We start from the raw sequence: 26035 nt of genomic DNA, 5'->3' as shown, positions 1-26035 counted from the left end.
TGCAGCGAAAGTGGCTTACACAGGGGGCCCTAAATTTTCTGAGCTAGATTTTCATTGCAGGGGATAGCCTGTATTACAGCACTTTGTCAGCTGATCAAACATAAATAACAGAATGCTTGGAGGCAGACTGCTCACAGCTGCTTTAATGCAAGTTTCAGCCAGTTTCAGCACTGAGGCAGAACCTGCACATAGGACACTTGAAATAACAGCCTATGTTTTTTTTCTGAGAATTCACTGACTTCATGCTCTAAGCTGTAAATCAAAAGACAGCACTCACATGCCCGCATCAGTTCATACACCTTTGGGGGACAACCTTCAGGCTGCTCCATCCGGTATCCCTTCTCCAACAGATCGTAGACTTGAGACAAGTCTATACCAGGATAGGGTGACATTCCATAAGTGGCAATCTCCCACAGCAACACCCCAAATGCTACAATAGGGATTGAAAGAAAAGCCTGTCACAAGAAATTCATATTGTTGAATCTTTGTTATATTAGGTGCTATTATATATATATTACTATAAGGTTATTTATTTTTGAAGTTGCTGTGCATTACCGTATTTTTCCACATATAGGCCACACCCTTGTATAGGGAGAACAGTGTTAATGCTTGTTAGAAAATGCTTATGCACGTTTTAAAACTGGTAGATAAGCCGCCCCATTGTATTAGCCACGGCTTATCTACCAGTAACTGGGGCGGCCTATACTGTTTTTTAAAATCATCCTCCCCTTATCTCCCTTGCTGGACGACAAATGGCTGCCTCCTCGAATCTCGCAGCCAGCGGTGCAGGACAGGAACTGCAGGAAGCAGCATCCACACCCACTGGACAGGCTTGCAAAACCCATATATAGGCTGGTATTAAAAACTGTATGTTAAGACTTATTTTCTTTATTCATGACGATATTGACTGTACTTTCTAAGATTTTTGGATGTTGTTTTGTTTCACTCTTAAAAAACTTCAATAAAAATTTTGAACTAAAAAGAAACAACAAACTGCCTTGATAAACTAAGTACAGTGCTCCCCTGCGAATTCGCGGTCATTCGTGGTATTTTCTGACCGCGAATGACCAGGCAGGAGGGTAGCCGGAGCGCTGGTGAGTGAAGGAAATCACTTGCGGCATGCTCTGACCGCCTCTTCCTGTACTAAAGTTGGGCCTCACCAATCAGGAGCTGCGTGTCAAAGCAGCTCCTGTTTGGTGAGGCCCGTCTTTAGTACAAAAAGAACTTTCTGCAAACTTCTCTCTCCGGGAGCTGGAAGGCCTGAAGTATGAGGTCGCGAGATTGCAGGCCAGGGTTCAGGACCTGGAGGGGCTGCACGCTTCAGAGGAGCCATGCCAGGCGTCTGAGGATCCAGACAGAAATAGCTCCATTGAAGATCAGGTGAGGGACCTTGAGAGATTCATCGAGGAGAGCTACAGGAGGGTCGAGGAGCAGAACCAGCAGCAACTCAGACAGGTGTCATCAGACGAGAGTCAGGACCCACCGGAGGATGGACCTAGTGGAGAGGCCAGTGGAGAGGCCAGGAGGGCAGAGGAGGCCAAGGACCCCGAGGGAGGAGCGCCCAGATTCACCATGGACACGGACCTGAGGCAGAGGAGGCTCTTAAGGAAGGGAAAGACTGCAATTGTTGTGGGAGACTCGATCCTGAGGGAGGTGGACAGTCACGTAGCCGGAGGTTGAGAGGACCGGCTGGTGACATGTCTCCCTGGGGCCAGGACAAAGGACATTGCCGACAGAATCGAGAGGATCTTGGACGGAGCCGAAACGGAGGAGACAGCAGTAATTGTCCACGTCGGAACAAATGATGTGAGCCGGAGGAATTTCAGCATGCCTGCGCTAACAGACCAGTTCAGGGTCCTGGGAAGGAAGCTGAAACGGAGGTCACAGAGGATAGCATTCTCGGAGATCCTGCCGGTCCCGAGGGCAGATGCAAGGAGGCAGGCCGAGCTCCAGGAGGTGAATGCGTGGCTAAGGAGGTGGTGCAAGGAGGAGGGCTTCCACTTTGTGAGGAACTGGTCGTCCTTCTGGGGAAAGAGCAAGCTCTACAGGCGGGATGGCCTGCACCTGAGCACGGCGGGAACAAGAATACTAGCAGCCAACGTAAAGAAGGAGATCGAGAGGGCTTTAAACTACAGAGAGGGGGAAAGCCGACAGCTGACCTGATGATGCTTCGGACAGCAGTATCAAGAAAAGATCCTGAATGGGCTGACTGCGGGGAGGAGGATGGGGGTCCGATGGAACTCGCGATCAGACAGCGAGGGAAACACCAGGTAACAGCAACTTGCTGGGAGAAGTCTAAGGGGAAGGGGAAAACAGGGGATTCAGGAGGACAAGATGGCACTAGGGTGCAAACAGAAGGCAATAAGGTGGAGCCACAGGGCAAAAGGGAGACACAAGGCAAGGGGGAACAAACCAAGGCCCAGGGGACGATAGCACAGGAGGGGGCTGGTACTCCCCGGGGAAAAGCGGGGAGGAGGGGTGGAGGGGACATGGGGAGGAAGAGAGTTGCGAGGGTAAAGGCGGAGGGCACAGCAGAGGCACCGGGAGCGGGAAAACGGCCCGAGACCCAAGGAAGGCGGCCCAGGTAAAGGCAGAGGTGGAGGACAAACACCAGGATCTACAGTGCTTATACGCAAATGCAAGAAGCCTCATGGCTAAGATGGGTGAACTGGAAGTCATGGCCAAGGGGGAGGACCTGGATATAATAGGAATTACAGAAACCTGGTGGACAGAGGAAAATCAATGGGATGTGGCGCTGCCAGGGTACAAGCTCTACAGGAGGGACAGGACCCACAAGAAGGGGGGAGGCATAGCGCTGTATATAAAGGACTATATCTACTCGATTGGGATCGATACGGCAACAAAGGCAGAGGAGCTAGAATCGCTATGGGTCAAATTGCCGGGAAAGAAGAGTGCAGACATAAAGCTGGGGCTGTATTATCGCCCGCCTGGTGCGTCAGAAACAATAGGACAAGACTTGGAAGCAGAACTGAGACAGGAATGCAGGACTGGAAGTGTAACAGTGATGGGGGACTTCAACTACCCGGGGATAGACTGGAGTACGGGACACTCCAACTCCACGAGGGAAGCAGGATTCGTAGAAGCTGTAAGGGACTGCTTCATGGAGCAACTAGTCAAGGAACCGACGCGAGGGGATGCTACTCTTGACCTCATCCTTAACGGATTAGGGGGGCCTGCAAGAGGGGTAGAAGTGGGAGGAACACTAGGCAACAGTGATCACAACAGTGATTCACATTAGAAAGGGGGTTACCCATAGTGAGGAGGACCGCAACAACTGCGCTCAACTTCAGGAAAGGGAACTATGTTGCTATGAGGAAAATGGTGGGGAGGAAGCTCAGGAACGGCTTTAGGATGGAGACTGTAGGGAGCGCCTGGACCCTTCTCAGGGACACACTGCAGGAAGCGCAAAAACTGTACATCCCCAGTTTCAGGAAAGGCCGCAAGAACAAGCGGTCAAAAGACCCGGTTTGGATGACACCTGAAGTAAAGAGGGTAATCAGTGACAAGAAAGTGTCCTTCCGGAAATGGAAAAGGGATCCAACGGAGGAAAATCACCAGGAGCACAGGAAATGCCAAAAGGAATGCCACCGAGAGATTAGAAAAGCAAAAGGGAAATACGAGGAGGGCCTGGCCAGGGAGGCGAAAAACTTCAAGGCATTCTTCAGTTACGTAAAGGGGAAGCAACCAGTGAGATAGGAGGTGGGGCCATTGGACGATGGGGATAGGAAGGGAGTGATTAAGGAGAATAAAGAGGTAGCTGAGAGGTTGAATACGTTCTTCTCGTCGGTCTTCACGAGCGAGGACACGTCCAATATACCGGACTCAGAGGAGCTCATGAGTGGGGAGCAGGCCAAAAGATTGGGGCATATAGAGGTAAGTCGGGAGGATGTCCTCAAGCAGATTGACAGACTGAAAAGCGGCAAATCACCGGGACCGGACGGGATCCACCCAAGGGTTCTAAAGGAACTAAGTCAGGAAATAGCGGGCGCAATCCAGTATGTTTGCAACCTATCCTTGAAAACTGGAGAGGTACCAGAGGACTGGAAACTGGCGAATGTCACACCTATCTTTAAAAAGGGATCGAGAGGTGACCCCGGGAACTACAGGCCGGTGAGCCTGACTTCAGTTATAGGGAAGATGGTGGAAGCAATGATCAAGGACAGCATTTGCGAGCACATCGAGAAAAATGGCCTACTGCGGACAAGCCAGCACGGATTCTGTAAGGGAAGGTCGTGCCTGACAAACCTTCTGTACTTCTTTGAGGGAATAAGCAGTCAGGTGGACAAAGGGAAACCCATAGACATCATTTACCTCGATTTTCAAAAGGCCTTTGACAAGGTGCCACATGAAAGGCTGCTTAGGAAGCTGTGGAACCATGGGGTGGGCGGGGATGTACACAGATGGATCAAGCACTGGCTGTCAGGTAGACTACAGAGGGTCGGAGTAAAGGGCCAATATTCTGACTGGCGGGGAGTCACGAGCGGTGTGCCGCAGGGATCGGTGCTGGGGCCGCTACTCTTCAACATATTTATCAATGACCTGGAAACAGAGGCAAAGTGTGAGGTTATAAAATTTGCAGACGACACCAAGCTCTGCGCCAGAGTTAGGACCAGGGAGGAGTGTGAGGAACTGCAAAGGGACCTCGATAAGCTGGAGGACTGGGCAAACAAATGGCAAATGCGCTTTAACGTAGATAAATGCAAGGTCATGCACATAGGGAAAAAGAACCCGTTGTTCGAATATAAAATGGGGGGGGGGGGAGATTGCTGGAAGACACCGGACTTGAGAGAGACTTGGGTGTGCTAGTGGATCCATCCATGAAACCATCCGCACAGTGTGCAGCAGCCTCGAAGAAAGCCAACAGGATGCTGGGCATCATCAAGAGGGGCATATCAACCAGGACGCGGGAAGTCATCATGCCGCTGTATCGAGCGATGGTGCGCCCACATCTGGAATACTGCGTTCAATATTGGTCGCCGCACCTCAAGAAGGACATGGCAGTTCTTGAGAGAGTCCAAAGGAGGGCAACGAAACTGGTAAGAGGGCTGGAAAACTGCCCATATGCTGAGAGGCTGGATAAACTGGGGCTCTTCTCTCTGGAAAAGAGGAGGCTCAGGGGGGATATGATAGAGACCTTCAAAATGCTTAGGGGCATAGAGAGGGTGGACAGGGACAGGTTCTTCAGACTAAAAGGGACGACAGGTACGAGGGGGCACTCAGAGAAACTGAAGGGAGATAGGGCCAAATCAAATGCAAGGAAGTTTTTCTTCACCCAAAGGGTCGTGGACAAATGGAATGCGCTCCCGGAGGAAGTGATCCGGCAGAGTACAGTACAGGGATTCAAACAGGGATTGGACAGATTCCTGAGGGAAAAGGTGATCGTGGGGTACTGAGGGAGGTGCTGGGGTGTTGCATAAGTATAGACAGCTCACCAGGTCGTGCAGGTGCAAGGCCGGAGGGTTAGGACATTGATGGGAAGATAGGACTTCGATGAGAAACCTAGGAGGCAAGGGGGCCCCTTCTGGTGATTAAGGCAGGTCATGACCTGTTGGGCCGCCGCGGAGGCGGACTGCTGGGCGGGATGGACCTCTGGTCTGACCCGGCAGAGGCACTGCTTATGTTCTTATGTTCTATTTTCTTTCAATGCCTCCTTTAATCAGCACAGCAAGTTACAGTAGTATTCTGCATTAACTTGTTTGTTTGTTTTGTTTTTTAAACATATGTTTATTGAAAGTGGGAAAACCCCCCCACAAAAAAAACCTTGTTTGACCCCTTGGAAGATAGTCAGTCATTACAACACCTTCCTGATCCCAAAATACTGTGGCCATGACCTTTCCTGCTGACTTTTGAGTCTTGAATTTCCTTGGCCTTGGAGAACCTGAGTGCCGCCATTGCATGGACTGTTGTTTTGTCTTGGGATCATAGTGGTGTAACCATGCTTCATCAACAGTAAATAGTCATTCCAAAAAATTGGTACCAGGTCACTGAAAATACTGCAAAAATCAACTTGGAAATGTCCACTCTGTGTCATTTTTCATCAGCATTCAAACATTTGGGCACCCACTTGGCTGACAACTTTGGCATACCCAGCTGCTCATGGATTATACAACCAATACATTCCCTGGATATCTGTAGTGTCTCAGCTATTGTTTTAGCTGATAAGAACATAAGAATTGCCGCTGCTGGGTCAGACCAGTGGTCCATCGTGCCCAGCAGTCCGCTCACGCGGTGGCCCTTAGGTCATAGACCAGTGCCCTAACTGAGACTAGCCTTACCTGCGTACATTCTGGTTCAGCATGAAATTGTCTAACTTTGTCTTGAATACCTTGGGGGTGTTTTTCCCTATAACAGCCTCCAGAAGAGCGTTCCAGTTTTCTACCACCCTCTGGGTGAAGAAGAACTTCCTTATGTTTGTACGGAATCTACCCCCTTTTAACTTTACAGGGTGCCCTCTCGTTCTCTCTATCTTGCAGAGGGTGAACAACCTGTCTTTATCTGCTATGCATATTCCCTTCATTATCTTGAATGTTTCGATCATGTCCCCTCTCAGTCTCCTCTTTTCAAGGGAGAAGAGGCCCAGTTTCTCTAATCTCTCACCATACGGCAACTCCTCCAGCCCCTTAACCATTTTAGTCGCTCTTCTCTGGACCCTCTCGAGAAGCACTGTGTTCTTCTTCATGTACAGCGACCAGTGCTGGACGCAGTATTCCAGGTGAGGTGTACCATGGCCTGGTACAGCAGCATGATAACCTTCTCCGATCGGTTCGTGATCCCCTTCTTAATCATTCCTAGCATTCTGTTCGCCTGTTCACCACCGCCGCGCATTGCGCGGAGGGCTTCATCAACTTGTTGACCAATACTCTCAAGTCTCTTTCCTGGGGGGGGGGGGGGGTCTCTCCAAGTACCGCACCGGACATCCTGTATTCGTATATAATATTTTTGTTACTGACATGCATCACTTTATACTTATCCACGTTAAACCTCATTTGCCATCTCGTGGTCCATTTCTCGAGCGTGTTTATGTCACGTTGCAGGTCGTAGCAATCCTCCAGCGTCTTCACTACCCTAAATAACTTCGTATCGTCTGCAAATTTAATCACCTCACTCGCCATACCAATTTCTAGGTCAATTCTAAATATGTTGAAGAGCACGTGTCCAAGCACCGAACCCTGCGGCACTCCACTCGTGACGCATTTCCAGTCCGAGTATGTACATTTGTCTGTTTCCTATTCGTCAGCCAGTTTTTAATCCAAGTGAGTATTTTACCCTCGATTCTATGGTTTGCAATTTTTCGAAGTAGTCGTTCATGCCGAACCTTGTCAAACACCTTCTGAAAATCCAGATATATAATGTCGACCAGGTTGCCCTTGTCTACTGCCTATTTACTCCCTCGAAGAAGTGCAGCAAGTTCATCAAGCAAGATCTTCCTTTGCTGAAGCCGTGCTGGCTAGTCCTCATCAGATTGTGTCCGTCAAGGTGATCAATGATGTGGTCCTTTATCAGCGCCTCTACCATCTTTCCTGGTATCGACTCACCGGTCTGTAGTTTCCCGGATCGCGCCTCGAACCTTTCTTGAAGGTCAGCGTAACTCCACCTTCCAGTCTTCCGGAATCCTTCCCGATTTGTTTGATAGATTGGCTATTAGTTGAAGCAGTTTAGCTATAGCCCCTTTCAGTTCCTTGATTACCCTCGGATGGATGTCATCCAGTCCCGGGGATTTATAGTTTTTAAGCCTATCAATCTGCCTGTATACCTCTTCTAGACTGACCGTCAACCCTGTCAATTTCCCATCTTTGTTTCCCCGCATATAGCCTGTCGGCTTCCAGTATGTTGTGTATATCCTCTTCGGTAAATACAGACACAAAAAATGTGTTCAGTTTGTCGGTGATGTCTTTGTTTTCCTTTAGCACTCCCTTTATTCCATGGTCATCCAACAGCCCCACTGCTTCCTTTGCTGGTCGTTTCCCCTTAATATATCAAAAGAACGACTTGAAGTTTTTTGCCTCCTTGACTATTTTTTCCTCATAGCCTCTTTTGGCCCCTTTTACTGCCTTATGGCACCTGTTTTGATGTTGTTTGTGCTTTTTCCAGTGTTCGTCCGTTTTTTACCTTTTCCATTCCTTAAATGAAGTCTTATTGTCTCTGATCGCTTCCTTCACCTCTTCAGTGAGCCACGTCGGTTCCTTGTTCTTTTTCCTCTTGGATCCCTTGTTGATACGCGGTATATAAGGTTTTGCGCCTCGGTGACTGTGTCCTTAAAAAGGGACTATGGTTGCTCTAGCGTTTTTACAGCGCTTATCCTCTTCTTAATCTTCTTCCCCACCATGAGTCTCATCCCTTCATAATTCCCTTTTTGGAAGTTCAGTGCCATGGCTGTCGTTCTGGATCAATGTTTTGCCCTTGTGTCCAGGTTGAAGTGAATCATATTGTGATCACTGGTTCCCAGCGTCCCTTCTACTGCTACACCTTGCGCTGGTCCTCGTAGTCCATTTAGATATTTGCAGATCTTCCAAAATCAGGTCATGGACAAAAATTTCAGGAGGTTGACACTGTTTGAGGCTCCCAGACCTTGCTGCATTTTCAGTCTCGAAATTTCCACGTTGAAAGTTTGCACACCACTTCTTCACTGTGGAGTATGATGGGCATTTGCCACTCAAAAAATACATTTATGGATTTCCTTCTGCAGGCTCAAAGTTTCACACTTAAAATTCCACACTTTTCATTGACATGGTTCAATCAATAATCTGAAACAATGTCAAAACACAGCATTAAAATTTTGCAAATTGGTACTTTGCAAAATAAAATAGTGCGCTTTCCAGCTCAGTGGGGTAAAATAATGCTCAGAATTTAGGAAGTTGGTTGGACTGAGAACTTTTCAGTACCCCTATTGTACATTATCTCTTAAGAACTAGTCTAAAGACTATTCATTTCATATAGTCTGCTTCCAAAAAGCTTTGTACTGCACAGACAAGTCAGGATTGGTTCTGAAGAAGAAATCATTCTTGTAGAACTCGCAGGATTTCTACAGTAAATGTTAAGCTGGTTGTAAGGTCTGACTTGAAAAATATATACATATGTATACATACATTCACATCTACACAGATATATGCACATATACATATAAATTTAATGCTCAGTATGTGTATATATTTCTAAAGTGCCATTCATGTACAAAACATAGTACACCATAATTTACAAAATACCAAGGTCCCTTTTATAAAGGGTTTACCATTTAAATACAGAAATTATTTTGCTAAAGGTAACTCAGTGATGAGAGTTATAAGAATCAAGATTTCCCTTCCTTTTTTCAGTTAACCTTAGCACATTTTGCCAAGGATGTAGAACTACCTATTTGTCCTTACCCCAGACATCTGATTTAATGGAAAAAGTGTTATAGGCCAGGCTCTCGGGTGAAGTCCACTTGATGGGAAACTTAGCTCCAGCATGGGCAGTATACGTATCTCCAGTCATTAACCGGCTCAAGCCAAAGTCTGCCACCTTCACCACATGATTCTCTCCAACCAGGCAGTTCCGTGCCGCTAGATCCCTGAGTGGCAAAAAGAACAGAGTTATATGGAATGGCAATGACATATCATAATCAGATATGAACCTTTAATTTCTTGCTTGTAGTTTTCTGGGTCTTGCCATATATGGTCAGGTAAAAAAAAAAATGACATTTTAGCCACCATGCTAAGGCTTTCTTCAGGGTAATCTGTGAGGTCTGCAGTTGTGCAGGGGATGATTTTCTTGAGACTGGACTACTGTAACATTCTGGATCTCAGAATTTCAAAGGCGAGAGAGAGAGCGTGGCAGTTAGTGCAAAATGTTGCAGCTAGACTGGTTATGGGTGTTGATAGGATGGCACATATTACGCCGGTTTTGAAGAAATTGCATTGGCTGCCAATAGCATTTCGGGTTCAGTATAAAATGATTTCTGTGTCTCATCAAACTATTTACCATCAAACCCCAAGGTATTTTCGCTAAGTTGTGGTTCCTTATCAGCCAAATAGATCTTTGCAATCTGAAAATCGAAAGTTATTAGACCCGATAGCGCGGGGGCGATACACAGACACTAGGGCCCTGACTTTCTGCACTGCTGGTGTTAAGTTGTGGAATGCTTTGTTAGTGCAGTTACAATTATGCACAACAGGTTACAATTTAATAAATAGTTAAAAACTCAGCTATTACAGCATTCCTGTGACGTACTTTGTTGATTTTGGAGCAGAAGAATTTAATCAAGAGTGAAGATTTTTTATTTTGTCATGTTCATAAAGATTTTTAGATGATTGTTGTATACTTGATTTTTATGATAACTAATTTGTCCTATATTATGTATATTTGATTGTAACCCACTTTGGTTTACAGCGGGATATAAATGGAGAAAGAAGAAAGAAATGCATGCTTTATTTTTGCAAGCAGTTTAGTTTTTAGACAGTATTAATTTTTTAAATAAATAAATATATAGTGAGTCCTCAAACCTGATTGGTTGGGGCTTGAGAAAAGTCCATTGGTCACAAATTTGAATTTTGGTGGGAAAGTCTCTTTTTCCCCTAGAAAGTGAAGATTCTTTGGTGAGTTTAAAGATGTTCTCTCTGTGAAGCTAGGTTATATGCTCTCTTAGGTTTCCACGGATGGTATCACACAGACCTCACAGATTACACTGAAGAAAGCCATAGCATGATGGCTGAAACATAGATGGTTTTTTTTGCCTAACTAGACATGGTGAGCCCCAGAAAACTGCAACAAGTATGATACCAGATGTGGAAACCTAAGAGAGTCTTAATCTCTTCTTCAACTTCAAAGTGCAAGAGGACTGAAACGTGGCTGCTTATTTCTTGTCGTTCCCCCCCCCCCTGCCTCCAATTAGAAATGACTCTCTGGAAACCCAACATTCAGCATTACCAACCAAATCCATACAAGGCAAGGGAAAGAGTTAATATATAATTTTTCTGTGGTTTCAATCAAAGCAGTTTACATATTATGGAAAGATTACGTACTTACTTTGATAATCTTCTTTCTAGTAAATAGGCACATCATTCTGGAACACTTGGGATGTGTGCATCTGGTTATAAGATCATGTGTAGAAAGCCTCATTTACATTTTTCTGCTCTGCCTCCCCACACTCTGGGCTGTCCTGTAATACCTCAGTTCGTATCAAAGCAGATGTTCAACCCTAGAGGAGAAAACATAACAGGATTCTTACCAAGAAGCAAGTCTGCTCTGCTCATATCATAACATATAATATGAAATAATGAAACATGAAATAATCATGAAAAATCTAAACATTTAACTCTACTACTTGGTGGAATGAACAGACCACCTACCTGAGTGCAACCTGCACTAACAGTCTTGCAGTTCTGAAAGATACACTATGGTCTCTTCATAATAGTAGTGGTTTTCCCTATCCTTGACTGTACTGGACAGAGGAAAGAAACAAGGTATCCAGTAATACAGACATGTCTGAGACAGCAAGCAGGCTAATGAATATCTGACAGGGCGAGCTTCCAGAATGATGTGCCTATTTACTAGAAAGAAGATTATCAAGGTAAGTACCTGATCTTTCCTTCTAGTGTAATAGGCACATCATTCTGGAACATTTGGGATGCATCAAAACTGTCCCCTAAGATATAGGGCAGGACAGATGAGCCTGCTGAAAGTACTGAAGATCCGAAAGCGGTATCTAATTTGGCTGCTACATCTATCCTGTAAAACTTTCTAAAAGTATAGAAGGAGGACCATTTGGTCAACTCTACAAATTTCTTTAGGGCAAACTGCTCTGGACTCCACCCATGAGGAAGCTAAGTTCCTTGTGAAATGGGCCTTTATGACTACTGGCAATTGCTTTCTGCTGCTGATGTAAGCTAAAGAAACGGCCACATGAATCCATCTAGAAATGTTCGCTTTTGAAGCTGGCTGGTCTCGGCACCTGATACACGCTAGCTCAAAGAGATGAACCAACAGACAAAACTCATTTATCACTTTCAGACAGCAAAGCAATATACTGCGAACATCCAGGAATCTCAGAACTCTGTCGCTCTTCTTGGACCCTGAGGACATGAAGGCTAGCAAACATATTTCCTGGTTGACGTGTAAACTGGAGACTATTTGTGTGGGAGTGTTTGGTGCAGGGGTTAGAGCTACAGCCTCAGCATCCTGAGGTTGTGGGTTCAAATCCCTCACTTCTCCTTGTGACCCTGGGCAAGTCACTTAATCCCCTCATTGCCCCAGGTACACTAGATACAGTTTGAGTCCACCGAGACAGATAGGGAAATATGAATGTATTTCCTTGTTAATTATATTTTTTCACTGATTGTACAGTCCTCTTTGTTGTGAACCGCCTAGACCTATGCATTGTGGTGGTATATAAAAATAAAGTTATTATTACTATAAAGTACCTGAATGTAAACCACTTAGGATATGTGGTATATAAATAATAAAATAAATAAAAATACTTTCAGCAAGAAAAAGGGGACTGTTCTCAGTGAAACCCTGAGAAAAAGTTATCTGCAGGATAAAGTCTATAGTTCAGACATCCGACATACTGATGTGACTGCCACTAAAAACACTGTTTTGACGGTCAGATCCTAGGAGAGCAGGGCAGCTGAAGGAGAGTCGGGAGGCAGCTGAAGGAGAGTCGGGAGGCAGCTGCACAGAGGAAACAGGTGGAGAGAAGCGGAGGGGAAAAGGCAAAAAAGGCAGGAGACAGTGAGGGGTAGTGGTGAGAGATAGCGACGCCCACCCCTCCATCACCAAAGATCAGAATCGGAGCTCCCCCTTAAAAGGGGAGGGGCCAATGGCGAGGCAATCACTGCCTAGGAGAGCGGGGCAGCCGAAGGAGAGTCGGGAGGCAGCTGCACAAAGGAAACAGGCAGAGAGAAGCAGAGGGGAGAAAGCAGGAGACAGTGAGGGGTAGCCGCGAGAGATAGCTCTGCCCACCTTTCCAACATCATCCTTAAAAGGAGAGGGGCTCAGCCATTTGGTGCACGTCGAAGGCAAGCATTAAAGGTGCTCACCTTAGCAAGAGCGCCTTTGCGAAGGGCCTTTGCGAAGGGCAGCAGACACAGAAGACACACATAAAAGGGGAGGGGCCAACAGCGCTCAGCCATTCGGTGCACGTCGAAGGCAAGCATTAAAGGTGCTCACCTTAGCAAGAGCGCCTTTGCGAAGGGCAGCAGACACAGAAGACACACAAACAGGCAAGGAGAGCAGAGGGCAACCGCAGCAGACACACAAACAGACAAGGAGAGGAGAGGACAGCCGCAGCAGACACAAAAGACACACAAACAGGCAAGGAGAGCAGAGGACATCCGCAGCAGATCAGCAAGTGGGCAGCAATGGAAGCAGCAGACAGAAGCAGGAATTTGAGCTACCCAGTTTTCTGCACCATCTGCCATATGTATGACTACCTCCCCTAGGGGAGGCGGTCTTATGTGTGCACTCGATGTGGGGAACTGGAGACCCTGAGGAAACAAGTCAGACTGCTGGAGGGCAGAATACTGGAACTGGAAGCACTTCGAGCAGTGGAGGAGGAGGACAGGGATGCAGAGAACATCAAGCCAGAGGAAACCATCGAGGAAGAAGTCCAGGAGTTAGAGAAGTTCATCGAGGAAGCATACAGGGAGGCCATGGGAAATCACCAGCTACAGTGGAACTGCCGAGATACACCTGCAGAGAGTGAGGACCATCTGGAGGACAACCACAAGGGAGAAATGGGTGACACCGCAACGAGATCTGGAAACAGCACAGGGAACCCAAAGAAGACGAGCCCGGTGCAAGCCAATGCCAGGATGAGGAAAGATGGAAGTGCACAGAGGACACGGACCTATGGCTGGAGAGATGGACATACACCAGAGACATAGACCTGCGGCTAGAGAAGCAAGAGAAGATAGAGAGGACAGCGATTGTCATGGGGGGGACTCTATCATCAGACAAGTCGACAGCCACATAGCGGGAGGAAGTCGGGATCAGCTGGTGACCTGCCTACTGGGAGCCAAGGTAGAAGACATAGTGAGCCGCATCAACAGGATCATCAACAGCGTGGAAGAGGAAGATACGGCGGTGGTGATCCATGTGGGGACAAAAAACGTGAGAAACAGGAACTACAACAGAGAAGTACTGAAGGACAAGTTCTGGATGCTAGGAAAGAAGCTGAAGACCAGAATGCAGAGGGTAACGTTCTCGGAGATCCTGCCGGTACCCAGGGCCGACGAGAAGAGGCAGACGGAGCTGCAAGCAGTCAACGCGTAGATGCGGTGCTGGTGTGAGGAAGGATTCCACTTCATGTGTAACTGGATGACGTTCTGGGGGAGGAGCAAGCTATTTAGGAAGAATGGACTCCACCTCAGCGCAGATGGAATGAGGTTACTTGCAAGCAAACATCAAAAGAGAAATTGAGAAGTTTTTAAACTAGGAAGAAGGGGAAAGCCGACAGTCGACCGAGAGTCGATGGTTCGGGAACTGGTATACCCAGAGGATACCCTGCACTCACCAGATTATAGGCAAGACAGAAATCCTGAGAGATTGAAAGAAACACCAGAGGGAAGGAAATGCAAGAAAGTAACAGGCCGTAAACTCAAGTGTATGTACATGAACGCAAGGAGCCTAAAGAATAAGATGGGTGAATTAGAACTATGGCACAAAAAGATAATCTTGACATCATCGGCATCACGGAAACATGGTGGAATGAGGAAAACGTCTGGGACACTGTGCTACCGGAATACAAGCTATACCGCAGAGACAGAGTGGGACAAAAAGGTGAGACCTGAAGTTATGATGCCGTTGTACAGAGCCATGGTGAGGCCTCACTTAGAGTACTGTGTTCAGTTTTGGAGACCACACTACCGAAAGGACGTGCTAAGGATCGAGTCGGTTCAGCGAACGGCCACCAGGATGGTCATGGGGCTCAAGGATCTCACGTATGAAGAAAGACTAAAGAAATTGCGGCTGTACTCACTTGAGGAAAGAAGAGAACGGGGAGATATGATTGAAACGTATAAGTACATCACGGGATGCATCAAGTCAGAAGATGATATCTTCTGGCTCATTGGACCCTCGACCACCAGAGGGCATCCGCTGAAAATCAGGGGAGGGAAGTTTCATGCGACTCCAGGAAGTACTTCTTCACTGAAAGAGTGGTGGATCATTGGAACAGACTCCCACTCCAGGTGATAAAGGCCAGCAGCGTGACGGAATTTAAGAAAAAATGGGATACTCACGTGAGATCTTTAAGGGAGTAAATTCAGGGGGGGGATACTTGGAATGGGCAGACTTGGTGGGCTATAGCCCTTTTCTGCCGCTTTTTTCTATGTTTCTATGTTTTTATACGTCAAAGAGGGAATCAAGTCTACCAGACAGAACACAAAGAATAAGTCAGAGTCTCTATAGGTTAAAATTACAGGAACAAATGGAATGGAAATGAAGATCGGCATCTACTACCAACCCCCAGAGCAGTCAGAAGAAATTGATGGAGAAATGATGGATGAGATTAAAAACAACTGCAAGGGAAGCAACGCAGTTATCATGGGTGACTTCAATTATCCGGGGATAGACTGGAACCTAGGCACCTTCGGCTGCGGTAGGGAGACCAAGTTCCTGGATGCTGTAGGCGATTGCTTCCTGGAACAACTCATCAAGGAAAAGTCTATTCCCTTCAGTACCTTGAATGTTTCAATGATGTCCCCTCTCAATCTCCTCTGTTCGAGGGAGAAAAGGCCCGATACTGTATGGCAACTCCTCCAGCTCTTTAACCATTTTAGTCGCTCTTCTCTGGACCCTTTCGAGTAGTACGGCGACCAGTGCTGGACGCAGTACTCCAGGTGAGGGCGCACCATGGCCCGGTACAGCGGCAAGATAACCTTCTCTGATCTGTTCGTGATCCCCTTCTTAATCATTCCTAGCATTCTATTCGCCCTTTTCGCCGGCGCCGCACATTGCGCGGACGGCTTCATTGACTTGTCGATCAGAACTCCCAAGTCTCTTTGCTGGGAGGTCTCTCCAAGTACCACCCCGGACATCCTGTATTTGTGCTTGAGATTTTTATTAACGACATGCATCACTTTACACTTATCCACGTTGAACCTCATTTGCCATGTCAATGCCCATTTCTCCAGCTTGATTATGTCATGTTGCAGATCTTTGCAATCCCCCTGCGTCTTCACAACTCTGAATAACTTTGTATCGTCCACAAATTTAATCACCTCACTCGTCATACCAATGTCCAGATCGTTTATAAAGATGTTGAAGAGCACGGGTCCAAGCAACGAGCCCTGCAGCACCCCACTGGTGACGCTCTTCCAGTCCGACTATTGTCCATTTACCCCCACTCTCTGTTTCCTATGCTCCAGCCAGTTTTTAATCCACGTGAGAATTTCACCCTCAATTTCATGGCTCGCAATTTTCCAAAGTAGTTGTTCATGCAGAACCTTGTCAAACGTCTTCTGAAAATCCAAATATACAATGTCGACCGGGTCGCCCTTGTCTACCTGCCTGTTTACTCCCTCGAAGAAGTGTAACAAGTTGTCAAACAAGATCTGCCTTTGTTGAAACCGTGCTGGCTGGTCCTCATCAGACCGTGTCCGTCAAGGTGATCAATGATGCGGTCCTTTATCAGCACCTCTACCATCTTTCCTGGTACCGAGGTCAGACTCGCCGGTCTGTAGTTTCCCAGATCTCCCCTCGAACCTTTTTTGAAGATCGGCGTAAAAAAAAAAAATCACCCATGTGGAAATGCGAAGCAGCATTCCCTGGAATACTGTAGCTCCAGCCACCAGTTCAGACTGAGACCTCTGTTGTCCAAGATAGGGGCATTTGCAAAGCATCCATTTATGGTGACCAGCAGGATAAGAGCACATCCTGGAGAGATGTGGAAATATGCCCTCGCCCAAGGGACCACATCTATCAGCTAAGATAGACCCCAGCACTACCAAGTAATGCCAAGCTGTCAATGCTGGCCTGTCCTGAAACTCCCTGATCTGACATGTGAACTAGGCTCTGCGGACTTTGAGGAGAAAAACTTTGTTGTCCTTCATGTTGAAAAGAACTCCCAGATATTCTAGGGACTGTGTCGGCTATAGGCAGCTTTTTCAGAAGTTTATGACCCAGCCCAGCAGCTGGACCATGTGCTTCACTGCCATCCTTCCTTCGCATTAGGGAAGAGCTCATAACAGTCAATCATTCACGTATGGATTCACTTGTAGCCTCTCCTTGTAGAGGTGTGCTGCTACTACAACCTTGGTGAAGGTGTGTGGCACCATGGCCCGTCTAAACGGAAGAGTCGAGAATTGGGAAGTGGTGCTCTAGAACATGGAACCTCAACTTCCTGTGATCCTGGAAAATGGGGATATGCATATAGGCTTCTGTTAAGTCCAGCGAGACAAGAAATTCCCCCAGCGCCATGGCGGCAATGACCAACTTTACCATTTCCATGCGGAAACATGTTATCTTGAGAGCCATGTTAACCGATCTCAGATCCAGGATCGGCCTCCAGTCTTCAGAGTCTTGTTTGGGTACAATAAAGTATATGGAGTATCTGACTGAGCCCAATTCTTTGTCTGGGATGGCTTCTACGGCTGTTAGATCTAGTAGCCTCTCTACTATTGCTCAAATTCGGACCGCCTTCTTTGGCTTTTCTGCTGGAGAATCCAGAAAGAGGTCTGGAAGGGGACAAAAGAACCCTAGATTATACCCTTCCTGAAAAATTTCCAATACCCAGCGGTCTGATGTGATCTTCACCCATGTCTCCCAGTAAGCTGACACTCTCCCTCCTATCCTTGGAGGTATAACTCCTGACTTGGTGTCAGAACTGTTTCTTGGGGGCTACTGTGAGGCGAAATCTGGAGGACTGGAGACACTTAGCTTTCAGTTTCAAGCCTTGAAAAGATCTCTGGACTGAAGGTTCTTCCAAATACTGGCGAAAGTGCAGAAAGCCATGAAAATTAGCTTGCCTGACTCCCTAGGGGCCCTTGATCTGCTGTCCGGAAAAAACTTTGGTTTTAGATCCTGCACATAAACCATAAGATCATCCAGCCCTTTTTCAAAGAGCAATTTGACCCTTAAACAATAATTTGCTTAGCGTAGTTTTCAAGGATGAATCTCTTGCCCACTGTCTGATCCAGAGTATTCTATGGGCAGAAACAGCATATGCAGAAACCTTGCTTAGAACCCTGAATAGATCATACAGAGCATCTTCCACATAATCCACTCCTGACATAAGAAACCAGGGATCTGCATCGGCATCCACTCCTGGAGCATGACATAACCTTGAATGGCAAGTCCATGCAACATACAATGCCAATGATGCCACTTTCAACCCCACGTCATGGCTTCAAATTGTCTTTTAAGGGTCTCTTAAAGACAAAGTCCAATCTGCTGTCCTGTATATCCTTAAATACCATTTCCTTTTCACTGGGGACTGAAGTTCGCTTTGGAACCTGTGCAACCAGGGAATCTACTTTTGGTGGACTGAACAGCTGATGAAATTCAGCATTCACTGGGTAAAGTTTTGGCATGACCTTAGCCGCCTGAAGCAGCCCTTCCAGTACCTCCCAGTGATCTATGAGCATCTTAGTAATATCTGGATGGGAGGAAAGGCATGTGGTCTGAACCTGGTGTTGCTCATGAGCAAGTAATGGGCAGTAGAGACCAGAAAAGTCTATCTTTAATTCTTGGAGAGACTCCATAATAATCTCCAAAACCACTGACAGTTTGAATAACTTGTGCACAGCAAGGGCTGCTACCTGGTCAGGGCTGAGATCCAGGGCTGCCAATTGGTCAGAACCTGACTCTCCTAGGCATGATGCCGCGTCTCCTAATAATTAAGACCCTGACTGGGACAGTAAAGGCAGGGATACCAAATTCACTTCATCCCAGTCTTCTTCTGACTATACCCCCACATTTTGCACACGACTCTGCCAGGGGGAAAATGCATCCTTAGAGGAAATAACCCCTGGCACTACCACCATTGTGACCCCCAAAGTGTCACTGAGACCATTGTAATTTAGGTGCACTTTGTACATCATGCTTATAAATTATGGAGCAAAAGCCAGACCAGCACGCCCAGAAGGCTCTGGCAAATGCTCCTGTGGTCCACTCTGGGGTTTCACAGTAAACTCACAGCTGCGCTTCGCCTGGGACACCCTTTCACCAGTTCCCAGCTCTAGCCAGGATTTCTGACCTGGAACTTGATCCAAGAGGAATCCCATAGCTCTAGAGGGACTAGAGGAGGCTAAGCCAGTGGCTCCCACCCCTCCTTACATGCTATATAGCATGTGGAACATGGACATTCCTCGGCTGGCTATCCTTCACAAATCTGACATGAATCCTTAATATCCTGGCCTGAGCAGTTCATCTAAACCAATTTTGGTCCAAATTGAAGTGTTTTGAGGCAGGCAGAAGCTTTTATTTAAAAAATTGAAAAATCTAAGATGGTCAGCATGGCAGTGGTTTTAGTGCTAAAAACAGCCCATGGGAGTTAAATAAGGGGTCAAAAAATTCAGGGAACAGGATTTTGGAGGTAGGGGACTCTGTCTCTAATACCAGAAACCTTTAAAAATGAATTTTAAAGACTCCCGCCTCCCTGATTTGTCTCATAGGCTGTCACAGCCTTACTCACTGTGCAATGCTGGTACTGGGAGCTGCAAAAGGGCTGAAACCGCAGCCAGAGAACCTCTGCCTCAGACAAGCCAGGCCATCCAGATAGCTTGCTTCTTCAGACTGCGCTCAATCCAACCAATCAGACCAAGACCTCAAACCCTCCCATCGGAACTCATGTGCGAAGTGGGAGGAATGAAATGCAATTGGCATCTGATCCTGGTGAAAAACCACCACAGGACCACTCAGCCTGCGCTCAAGCTCTTTGCCGACAAAACCTGGAGTGAGCCTTGCTCCCAAGAGAATGATCCCTGAGCTCCCAGGTGCCATGACAAGCAGGTTGCTTCTTGGCTACAGACTACTACCCTCAGAGTGTATTCTCTACAGCCAGAGATGTCCCTAAACTGGGAGCCTCTGCAGCACTGAAAAACCTCACAACCGAATTTAAAAAAAACAAAATTAAATTTAACATAAACACGAGCAGAGCAGAACAAACAGGCTCCTACCATCTTGCATGTAGACAGTAAAACTGAGGTATTACAGGACAGCCCATAGGGATGAGTGGTGGAGCAGAAAAATGTAAATGAGGCTTTCTACACAGGATCTCACAACCAGAGATACACAAACCAAGTGTTCCAGAATGATGTGCCTATTGTACTAGAAATACAAGTACTTATTTTGCACCTGGGACAATATAACTATCACCACCATAAATCTAGATGGCAATGTCAAGATGGCATCACCTATGCCCCAACCAAGATCTAAGCCCTTATTACTACAATCCTGAATTTTAGAAATTGCCAGAGAATACCACACTGCTGAGGCAGGCCCATCCTCACTCCCCTTTGACTAAAATTTCTCCTGGATCATCATGAAGTGAAGGCAGAGCTTCTAGAATAGCTCCATGGCACAATACACATGCTGTTTTACAGTCCCTCCATTCCCCTGCTTCTTGTCACACCTGTGGATAAAGTTCTTCCTCTCCAAATACTCCATGGCAGAAGAGATCTGGGTAGCCATGTAAAGCAGCACAACAGCAGTCACTTCCTCCCGATTACACTCACGCAGGTAATCCAGCAAATTCCCAAAGGGCATGTACTCGGTCACAATGTAAAAGGGAGGCTCCAAGGTACAGACACCTAGCAGGGACAGGAAAAGACAGGCTAATGGTCAAAATCGAAAAAAAAAAATAAAAAAAATCACTTCCCAGTAAAATTTATCTATAATAAATGGCATGCCTGATCAGACTACTGCTGGATGGCAACCTGAATCACAAGGAAAGATTAGGTTCTTACCTCGATAATCTTCTTTCTAGTAGACAGACACTCCATTCCTGAACATGTGGGTAGTCAATCCCCTCTCGTGAGAATTCTTGAAGGGAGCTTCATTAGCATTCTTTTGCTTTGCCTCCCATCCTTCTGGGCTGTCCTCCAATTCCTCAGCTTGTACCAAAGCAGATGGTCAGCCTTGGATGGGAAATAGAATAGGGAGGGGATATGGGGGGGCACTCCCCAAAATACATGTCTGTTCTGCTCATATCATTAAACATATGACAGATAAACTTAACCATTTGCAATACATAACAAGGTGTAAAACAAACAAGTCACTAATTTGAGCACAACCTTGGGAGATTTAATAGATACCCCTTACCTTCTTCAACGCAGCAGTCATATCCTCTATCCTTATCAAGGCTGGACAAAGGAAAAAAACAAGATGTCCGGATTCCCCAGCACCTCTGACGCAGAAAGCAGGCAAATAAACATCTGACAGGGCGAGCTTCAGGAATGGAGTGTCAATCTATTAGAAAGAACATTATTGAGGTAAGAACATAATCTTTCCTACTAGTGCGATAAGACACTTCATTCCTGAATGTGTGGGAAGTATCAAAGCAGTCCCCCGAGTTTAGGGTGGGACAGATGAGCCTGTTGTCAGAACTGAAGATCCAAATGCAGAGTCCTGTTTGACCGTCATGCCCACTCTGTAAAACTTTGTGAATGTATATAAAGAAGACCAAATGGCAACTCTACAGATTTCTTTTGGGGACATCGCCGAAGATTCCACCCATGAGGAAGCTACGCTTCTAGTAGAGTGCATATTTAGGGATATAGGCAGCCATTTTCACTTCCAATATAGGCTGAAGAAATGGCCATATGGATCCATCTTGAAATGGTTGCTTTCGAGGGTGGTTGACCTTTACGGGCATCCCCAGTCAATATGAACAGATGATCCAACAATCAAAATTTGATCGTAACCTCTAGATACCGCAATAAAAGTGTGCGTACATCCAACAATTTCAACACCTGATCACTTTTCCTTGATCCTGAAGGAGTGAAGGCAGGTAAGTGGACTTAATTGATATGAAAGCTGGAAACCACTTTTGGTAAGAACGATGGGATTGTGCACAAGACCACGCCTGAATTCAAAATTCTAAGAAATGGATCTCTGCAGGACAAAATCTAAAGTTCAGACACTCGTCAGGCAGAGCTAATCACTACCAAAAACACTGACTTGATGGTGAGGTCCATCAGGGAAGCTTGCTCCTGAGGTTCAAAGGACACTCTTGCCAGTGCCTGGAGGATTCCACAATGGAAAAGGCCGTCATACCAGAGGATGGCGGTGTAATGCGTCCTTCAAAAACCTGGCCACATCTGGATGTGCAGCTATGGTACTCTTATTAATCCTAGCCCCAAAACAGGAGTGCCCCGCAATCTGAAAGTTCAGGTAGCTAACTGTTAGGCCTTTTTCCAGAGCTTTCTGCAGGAAGGCGAGTACCACAGAGATCAGTGCAATGCTCGAGTCCTCATTCCTCTGAGTGCACCAATTTTGGAAGCACTTCCAAGCTTTCGCATATGCTGCTATTGTCGCCTTATTCTACATCTTAGAAGGGTGGAGACCTCTCCATCCGAATAGCCTTTATGTGCTAGTGCTGCGTGCTCAAGAGCCATGCAATTAAGACCAAAATGTTTTGGTACCTGCAGGGCAATTGGACCTTGAATGAGCAGCTAGGGATGACAGGAAAGTTTGAGACTTTGATCCCTTTGAGATGGACCAGGTCTGCATACCATGATCACCTTGGCCAGTCCAGTGCTACTAGAATCACCAGCCCCTGGTACGCCATGATCCTGTACAGAAGTCGGCCTATCATGGGCCAGGGAGGGAAGGCATAAAGAAGACTTGCCTTTGGCCAGGGATGCACAGGCGTCCAGGCCTTTGCTTTCTGGCTCGTGTCTTCAACTGAAGCACCAAACCGCCTTCTTGTTGGCTGCCGATGCCATCAGATTGAATGTGGGGCATCCCCACCAATTCACAATTCAGTGAAGGTTTTCTGAGACAGTGAAAGGAAAGGGAACTATGTTGCTATGAGGAAAATGGTGGGGAGGAAGCTCAGGAACGGCTTTAGGATGGAGACTGTAGGGAGCGCCTGGACCCTTCTCAGGGACACACTGCAGAAAGCGCAAAAACTGTACATCCCCAGTTTCAGGAAAGGCCGCAAGAACAAGCGGTCAAAAGACCCGGTTTGGATGACACCTGACGTAAAGAGGGTAATCAGTGACAAGAAAGTGTCCTTCCGGAAATGGAAAAGGGATCCAACGGAGGAAAATCACCAGGAGCACAGGAAATGCCAAAAGGAATGCCACCGAGAGATTAGAAAAGCAAAAGGGAAATACGAGGAGGGGCTGGCCAGGGAGGCGAAAAACTTCAAGGCATTCTTCAGTTACGTAAAGGGGAAGCAACCAGTGAGAGAGGAGGTGGGGTCATTGGACGATGGGGATAGGAAGGGAGTGATTAAGGAGAATAAAGAGGTAGCTGAGAGGTTGAACACGTTCTTCTCGTCGGTCTTCACGAGCGAGGACACGTCCAATATACCGGACTCAGAGGAGCTCATGAGTGGGGAGCAGGCCAAAAGATTGGGGCATATAGAGGTAAGTCGGGAGGATGTCCTCAAGCAGACTGACAGACTGAAAAGCGGCAAATCACCGGGACCGGACGGGATCCACCCAAGGGTTCTAAAGGAACTAAGTCAGGAAATAGCGGGCGCAATCCAGCATGTTTGCAACCTATCCTTGAAAACTGGAGAGGTACCAGAGGACTGGAAACTGGCGAATGTCACACCTATCTTTAAGAAGGGATCGAGAGGTGACCCCGGGAACTACAGGCCGGTGAGCCTGACTTCAGTTATAGGGAAGATGGTGGAAGCAATGATCAAGGACAGCATTTGCGAGCACATCGAGAAAAATGGCCTACTGCGGACAAGCCAGCACGGATTCTGTAAGGGAAGGTCGTGCCTGACAAACCTTCTGTACTTCTTTGAGGGAATAAGCAGTCAGGTGGACAAAGGGGAACCCATAGACATCATTTACCTCGATTTTCAAAAGGCCTTTGACAAGGTGCCACATGAAAGGCTGCTTAGGAAGCTGTGGAACCATGGGGTGGGCGGGGATGTACACAGATGGATCAAGCACTGGCTGTCAGGTAGACTACAGAGGGTCAAAGTAAAGGGCCAATATTCTGACTGGCGGGGAGTCACGAGCGGTGTGCCGCAGGGATCGGTGCTGGGGCCGCTACTCTTCAACATATTTATCAATGACCTGGAAACGGAGGCAAAGTGTGAGGTTATAAAATTTGCAGACGATACCAAGCTCTGCGCCAGAGTTAGGACCAGGGAGGAGTGTGAGGAACTGCAAAGGGACCTCGATAAGCTGGAGGACTGGGCAAACAAATGGCAAATGCGCTTTAACGTAGATAAATGCAAGGCCATGCACATAGGGAAAAAGAACCCGTTGTTCGAGTATAAAATGGGGGGGAGATTGCTGGAAGACACCGGACTTGAGAGAGACTTGGGTGTGCTAGTGGATCCATCCATGAAACCATCCGCACAGTGTGCAGCAGCCTCGAAGAAAGCCAACAGGATGCTGGGCATCATCAAGAGGGGCATATCAACCAGGACGCGGGAAGTCATCATGCCGCTGTATCGAGCGATGGTGCGCCCACATCTGGAATACTGCGTTCAATATTGGTCGCCGCACCTCAAGAAGGACATGGCAGTTCTTGAGAGAGTCCAAAGGAGGGCAACGAAACTGGTAAGAGGGCTGGAAAACTTCCCATATGCTGAGAGGCTGGATAAACTGGGGCTCTTCTCTCTGGAAAAAAGGAGGCTCAGGGGGGATATGATAGAGACCTTCAAAATACTTAGGGGCATAGAGAGGATGGACAGGGACAGGTTCTTCAGACTAAAAGGGACAACAGGTACGAGGGGGCACTCAGAGAAACTGAAGGGAGATAGGTTCAAATCAAATGCAAGGAAGTTTTTCTTCACCCAAAGGGTCGTGGACAAATGGAATGCGCTCCCGGAGGAAGTGATCCGGCAGAGTACAGTACAGGGATTCAAACAGGGATTGGACAGATTCCTGAGGGAAAAGGGGATCGTGGGGTACTGAGGGAGGTGCTGGGGTGTTGCATAAGTATAGACAGCTCACCAGGTCGTGCAGGTGCAAGGCCGGAGGGTTAAGACATTGATGGGAAGAAAGGACTCCGATGAGAAACCTAGGGGGCAAGGGGGCCCCTTCTGGTGATTAAGGCAGGTCATGACCTGTTGGGCCGCCGCGGGGGCGGACTGCTGGGTGGGATGGACCTCTGGTCTGACCCGGCAGAGGCACTGCTTATGTTCTTATGTTCTTATGATCAATCCACGGGATCCAGGGTCTTCAGGCTGAGGAAATCCACTTGTACACTGTCCACTCCTAACACATGCTCCGCCAATCGAAACAGTATCTGGGCTTCCAAGTAAAGAGCAATGCTTTTGGTGCCTCCATGGCTATTGACTTAGGCTACTGCCGTTGCATTGTCTGAGAAAACTCATACTACTTTGTTCTGCAATGCATTTCTGAACTCCTAAAAAACCAGGCAGATGGCTCAAAGTTCCAAGTGGTTGATTGACCTGAATTGGACGCTCCTCACAATGTATACCCCAGTCAAATAGGCTGCCATCTGTCGTCAGAGCCACCCATGAAGAGATACGAAGGGGAACCCCTCTGGTGAGAGACTGGGGTTCCAATCACTAGACTAGACTGTGAAGAGCTTCCACTATCCAAGACAGCTGCTGGTGAAGTGCATCCCTCTGCGGGCACTATCGGGAGAGGAGTGCATCCTTCCTTGCCCAGTGGACTACATCCATGGGGTAGACTCACTCTGAAACTCCCTTATCTGATATAGAAGCTTTTCTCTGCAGGCTTCAAGGAAGAACACTTTGTTTTCCCTTGTGTCAAACTTGACTCCCAGATACTCCAAGATCTGTGTCGGCTCCAGATGGCTTTTCCAAAAGTTAACCACCCAGCCCAGGTTCTGCAGCATTTCAACTACTCTGTGACCACTAGTTTGCCTTCAGAATCAGACTGGGCTCTTAGCCAATCATTCAGATACAGATGGA

The 26035-nt window shown here is 47.1% G+C and overlaps 1 protein-coding gene across 2 annotated transcripts in view; it reads right to left on the bottom strand.

Annotated features, from left to right (window-relative positions):
- The window catches only part of ABL2 (ABL proto-oncogene 2, non-receptor tyrosine kinase), a 140340-nt gene that overhangs the window by 7576 nt on the left and 106729 nt on the right, over nt 1–26035 (bottom strand). For both annotated transcript variants that reach the window (XM_033916837.1, XM_033916838.1), the window contains exons 6-8: nt 20570–20747; nt 9384–9568; nt 278–430 (exon numbers count right to left, since the gene is read on the bottom strand). In XM_033916837.1, the coding sequence (XP_033772728.1) occupies nt 278–430; nt 9384–9568; nt 20570–20747 (516 nt within the window). The remainder of the gene's footprint in view (nt 1–277; nt 431–9383; nt 9569–20569; nt 20748–26035) is intronic.

This window comes from Geotrypetes seraphini, chromosome 12 (assembly GCF_902459505.1).
Source record: "Geotrypetes seraphini chromosome 12, aGeoSer1.1, whole genome shotgun sequence".
Classification (NCBI taxonomy): Eukaryota; Metazoa; Chordata; class Amphibia; order Gymnophiona; family Dermophiidae; genus Geotrypetes; species Geotrypetes seraphini.
This window is presented reverse-complemented; position numbering and strand designations above follow the sequence as displayed.